The sequence below is a fragment of the Saccoglossus kowalevskii genome, chromosome 16 (assembly GCF_978046115.1).
Source record: "Saccoglossus kowalevskii chromosome 16, keSacKowa6.1, whole genome shotgun sequence".
NCBI classification, from domain to species: domain Eukaryota; kingdom Metazoa; phylum Hemichordata; class Enteropneusta; family Harrimaniidae; genus Saccoglossus; species Saccoglossus kowalevskii.
Window position 1 is genome coordinate 31,660,485 of NC_140656.1, and position 5,940 is coordinate 31,666,424.

The 5,940-nt window shown below is 39.4% G+C and overlaps 1 protein-coding gene across 1 annotated transcript; it reads right to left on the reverse strand.

Moving 5' to 3' along the window:
- Positions 1-1,019: 1,019 nt before the first annotated feature.
- On the reverse strand, positions 1,020-5,457 carry LOC102803975 (sodium-dependent glucose transporter 1A-like). The gene is made up of 3 exons (XM_006819307.1): positions 5,317-5,457; positions 2,295-2,577; positions 1,020-2,164 (listed from the first exon to the last, which is right to left on the reverse strand). Exons 1-3 carry the CDS (start codon positions 5,455-5,457, stop codon positions 1,020-1,022), a joined length of 1,569 nt encoding a protein of 522 aa, XP_006819370.1.
- Between the last annotated feature and the right edge of the window lie 483 nt (positions 5,458-5,940).

Genomic DNA, 5,940 nt, shown 5'->3' on the forward strand with positions numbered 1-5,940 from the left:
GTGTTATGACCAGATTCTACAAGCATATGGCATCTCATTACAATGGGATTACATTGTGTGAGTTATGACCAGATTCTACAAGCATATGGCATCTCATTACAATGGGATTACATTGTGTGAGTTATGACCAGATTCTACAAGCATATGGCATCTCATTACAATGGGATTACATTGTGTGAGTTATGACCAGATTCTACAAGCATATGGCATCTCATTACAATGGGATTACATTGTGTGAGTTATGACCAGATTCTACAAGCATATGGCATCTCATTACAATGGGATTACATTGTGTGTGTTATCAATGATGTTAGCCTGACATGTAGGCGTGAGTGGCGCCTTCGCCACCGAACGGCATCAGACCTGGGGTTGGAACACCGCGGAGGGCGCAACTCACGCGACCTTGTCCGGTTATCACTGATGTGTGTGTTGCTAATTTTAAAGTAAATCATAGTCATGATTGTGTTGTTATCAAATTGGTGAATTAGTGTGTCACAGTCTGGTGATAATATTGGTTATTTGAGTTCATTACTCAGAGAAACTAAGATATCAGTAGAGTTGCAAAAGGTAACCATGGTGATAATGGTATTGCTAAAATAAGAACTAGATCACACCAGCCTGCGAAACACCAATTGGAGTCTTTGCAGTTACCTTTGTTTGTGTGTATATATGAGTATGTCTGTTTCACAAATATTTCAATTTTCAATTTTCGGCCTTTCCACCAATATCTCAAGTACTAATCATCTTATTTTAATGAATCTATGGAATTGAAATTCTAGTATGATATTTAACCAAAATTCATAATATGCATTATCATCACATCTCAATGTAACTCGGTACATAGCTGCCCTTGAATATTCCACAGACGTGATTAGTTTAATGTTGAAAAATATGCATATTGATTATTTAATTTTCATTTTCCATTTTCTCAGCAGGCGAGAGTTCATTCTAAGTTTTGTTTTGATTTGTGATATTATTCTTAACAGTAGTAACGTCTTTTGTATGTTGTTTACTTTTCTCTAAACATGTGTGACTTTTCCATTCATATCAGAATCTCCAGCCGCAAATAGACCCGCTTTTTCACTGCATTTTCGAAGCGCTATAACTTGCATTATAATATACGTTAGCGTTATTCCAAAAGTCATGGCCAGCACGACGTACATGAGAGAGATTGCGGCAAATGATTCGATCAAATAGCCCATCAACATTGGCAGTGCAATTATTGATAGCGATGCTCCAACAACGTAAACAGCCGTGGCTGTTCCCGTAATAACAATATATTCCCCCGCCCATGCAAGCCCTGTTGGATACACAGAGGCCATAGAGACACCAAGCAGAATAGTAGCAGCCCACAGGATATTCAGGTTTTTACTGGCGAATGCGACAAGCAGGATGCTTGCTGTACACATGCCACACAGGTCAGCATTTAACATTTTTGCAGGTGAGATAAACATTGCAACGCATATCGCGGCTCCACGTGCCAAAGCGAAACTTCCATAGTAAGCCGAGTTGAGATAACTTGCAGTACGTGGCGTGAAATTATGTGCTGACTGCATTGCAAATGTGTATAAGAATCCACCATAAATGGCTTCGTTACCAGCATAAAAGAACGCGAATAAAAACATCAGAGTAAGAAATGTGCATCGAAATATAGTGCCTTGATATTGAGCGTTCTCACGTATTTTCGTGTTGCAGGAAATGTTCTGTTTGATGACGCACTTCCGGTTGCCAGCACAAAATGAACTGATGTATAATAACGCAACCACAAAACAGTAGAGAGAAATAATTGTATAAGGAATCCAGAGACGTCCTACTGATAATGGTTTTGATTTGTAAACTGAGATGGTATCTGTAGTGGTTCCGTCATATGTGATATTCTGGCTTAGTGGCCTTAACGTTTCATTTGCCCCTGATAATACTGACTGTAGTAAATTAAATGGAGTATCTGTGACATAATCGAGAGCGATATTTATACCGATTGTTGTGTTTTGTGATGAATCAATGGCTGTACCCGTATCGCTCCTTGCAGGGTGATCATACGAAGTTAAAAATGGCGCTGCAATCAGAGGCGATATCGTCGCTCCCAGTGCGTATGAAAAGTGCAACCCCTGTATCCATGGTCCAGACTCCTTTCCCCAGAAGTTAAGACACATCATGTTGCAACCTAAAAATAATAAATGCAAATTGGAAGAATAATTACGTCATTCTTGTCACATGATATCCAGGCTGCTTGGTTTCAACAATGTTGAATGACAATGCCCCAACAAAATTTCTACATAATTCATTATACATACCCAATGTCTGGAAACCGCTTGGAGCTCCCCATATGACAAAGGCAACAATAAGCATAGGCAGAGAGCTGCACCAGGGCACCAATATGCCAATAGCTGTACCAAGCATGCTAAAACTAAGTAATAACTGGTTGTCAAATCGATCATAACAAGGAGCACCAACTGCAGATCCAACAGTGTAACTAATGGTACGTGCTAGAAATACATAGGTGATCTGTTGAAAAGTCACTCCAACTTGTTGCTTGAGATGAAGTAGACTGGGTCCAATGATACCAACACACATCCCCTGCGTGTAAAAGAAATATAAGCGGATATACACAGGCTGTACTACTCGTTACTTGTTCCATATGTCATAGAAATAAGAAACTGGGGTATTTTTATGTAATGTTGCTCGTAATCCCTTCCCGATTTCACTAGTAATTAATACCACTGATCTTCAAACGCAGCGAATTACTTCCTGTTACACATTACAACGAAACTGGTCAATGCGCAAACGTTGTACATATTAAAAAGATCCTAACACGAATTGTAACTCTTGTTCACAACTAATTGTTGTTCAATAACACAGATCATAGATCAACTTATCACACAATATATGCTACTTAAAACAATTTAAGGAAAACCTGAATGTTCTCAGTTACAACCCAATTGGTTACATAATTGACGTGAAACATCTGCACAATGAAACACATGATAAGGACTGCATGTAATCATTACACATTTCGTTACATGAGTTCTGTAAGAGAGAAGGGTAGAAAATGAAAATCCCAGTTCATGGAACATTTCAATAAGGGGTGTGATCACCTCTTGCAGTAACACATGCAACTCAACGTCGCCTCATGGATGTCACTAAACTCTGCAGTGAACGTTGTGGTATCGCTTGCCACCACTAGATCAGCCATTGATCTAGCTGACAACGATCCACTGCTGGGGGATGATTGCCCATAACACAGAGACCAAGTTGATCCAACAAATGTTCAATTGGTGCCATGTCAGGTGAATAAACAGGCCAATCAATTCTGTAGGACTTCCGCAGCTCCTATCCTCTGTAGACAAGGTAACACAATAGGTCACAGGGTCTCGTCTCTGTAACGTAATCCAGTTAATTTTCCATCAATAACATGGAGAGGGGTCCTTTGGTGGTAGCTGAAGCCACCCCATACCATGATGCTGCCACCACCGAACTGGTTGTGCCGTCTGATGGTGGCATCAGTGAAGCTTTCACCAGGGCGTCTATAGACAAGAATACGACCATCATTGTTCTGCAAAGTGAATCTTCACTCATCTGACGACGTGTCCAACGAAAGTGATGTCGATCCCAGTCTAAACGAGCAGTTCTGTGGCGTGAGAGAAGGACTTGCCAAACAGCCTGGCACCTAGGCCTGACATTTCTGGCCCTCAGAAGGTTCCGCACAGTCTGGTCATTCACGTTGGTACGAGTTGCTGCTCTGAGGGTCCTACGTTGGGAATTAGAAGTTACGGTTCAGTTACGAAGGACTGAGATGAGGATGTAGCGGTCCTCAGCAGGAGTTGTGACACGTGGGTCTCTGAAGCGCTGGGATAGTCTGTGAATAACAAATGGGCTCACATTTAGCACCCTCATTCAACCAGCCTGCTACAACGCCATTAGTGAGTGTATTCCGATTACCATAATCACAAAGATGCATTATGTGCAGGGAAAAAACTCAACATTCTTCGAAGCATAAGAATTAGAGCAGGTGTGTGATGAGCAATGTTCCATCTTTTCACCTGATTTTTTTCCTGAAAGAATACGTAACTGTGAAATTGAGGGCGCACCTATTCTCATCTACTGGGTTAAGAAAGAATGTATGGCAGATTAAATACTGCCATTGTGGCAATATTGGGGTTACATGACATCGTTTAACATGGTCCAAACGTATTTGATGTGAAAACTCAGTTTAGGATTAGAAAGTACTCTTATCAGATATGTTGCTCTCTCTATATATAAATAAAATATACTCCACCAATCTGTCAATTTACTTAGCCAAGAGATAAGAAATACGTTGTATTTTATCACATTTGTAACATGATAATGGTACACGGCGCCCGTATCATTATCATTTGTAATATTCATGTTGTGTCCTGATTTATTTCCATGTACCTAGAGATCGGTCACTGGTACGACTTGATAACTGGGTTCATGTGAAGTGCTGGTTAATATCATTCAACACTTTCCCATAACCTGCCATAGGGTTTATACAAGGTCCTAGACGGAACTTGAGTCACTGGTTAGAACTAATTACCATATAAACTTTGCTGACAGATTGTTATTCCCGACAGTTTGGTATGTGTAGTTTCTTAATATAGCGAACAATTAATCAAATGTATATGACGTGTTAAGTACTTCGTGTGATTGGCTACAGACGAGTTGAATGTTTGGAAGCTACTCCTTGAGCTTTTATTGGCTAAAGTTGGAGAAGTGAATAAAGCTAGTCTTGTTCTGTCTTGCCAAGGTCTCCACGAGGCAGGCGGAGAGTCTTGGCAGAGTTCTCGGCAGGCGAGCCAGCCTTGGCTAGCTCTCCGCAGGGCGACTGAGATTAGAAGTTGACACGAATTCTAGATCTGTATTTGTCTTTGTTCGGTGAAAGGTTGCGAATGTAACGATCATTGGTATCTGAGAAAGTTTAATAAGACAATAAATAACCCCACGTATTAACCGCCATCATTGTATACATATGTCCGAAATGTATGTCTAAAACACATCGTGTAATTTCAACCTGGAATTAGTCTAATGATGTAAATATGCATCTACTGACGTACTTAGAAGCTATGTGTTATTAGAATAAGGTATCATATAATTCCTCACCATTTCACTGGCTTTTCGACACTCCAATATTGCCTGATATCCCTTATTCTTAGTGGCACTAGCTGTATTATCATCATACATAATACTATCCCATGATATCACTCGTACCAACTAGTTTTACTAATATTTGATATCAGTTGATAACCTATTGTATTTTTGGTTAAAGATACATTTTAAAACAAATCATCTCATAACTACCTGCGCAAAAAACGCCATGTACAGCTGAAAAGTTTTCACTTTTTTGTGTCTCGCTATACTCTGGTCCTGAGGTGACACCGTGTTTGTCGACAAATCGATGTCATCTGCTTTTCCATTCTGCTTATCAACAATATCCTCCATTTCTTAAATCACTGGCCAATATTGAATAATCTATCAAAGTTGTATGTGAAGAGATAAAACCAGTTGTGTGTAGGTGGTTATGGATGCAACAAGAAACATAAAGATTATTAACGAACTGTAAAAAAAGTTTCCAACATTTATCCTACACATCGAGTTTTAAATGTGCATACAGTTTTTTTCGTGTTTGTGTTTTTTTTCTCAATAAAGTAAAATAGTTTGTGTTTGTGTTCACGACGAAAGCCGGCTTACATGCACGGTGATTGAACGAAATAATCTGTCAAGTTTTCTTACCCGAACTATTCACACTTGTTTGCATACATTATATAAAATTAATAGGGGTATATTAAAGTACAAAGTACAACTCGTGTATACACATTGAATAGTTACATGCCGTATAATCCATGTGATCATTTACACGCTATACTGTCAATCAAACACCCCAATCATTATAATGTACACTAATTGTGATGAATGTTATAAATA

Bases quoted from the DNA above. Each gene is read 5' to 3' on its own strand.
- LOC102803975 (XM_006819307.1), bottom strand. From the start codon at position 5,457: ATGGAGGATATTGTTGATAAGCAGAATGGAAAAGCAGATGACATCGAT. The intron at 2,578-5,316 runs GTAGTTATGAGA...TTTTACACGCAG, and splicing joins ACATGGCGTTTTTTGCGCAG to GGGATGTGTGTTGGTATCAT. The intron at 2,165-2,294 runs GTATGTATAATG...TATTATTTTTAG, and splicing joins AAGCGGTTTCCAGACATTGG to GTTGCAACATGATGTGTCTT.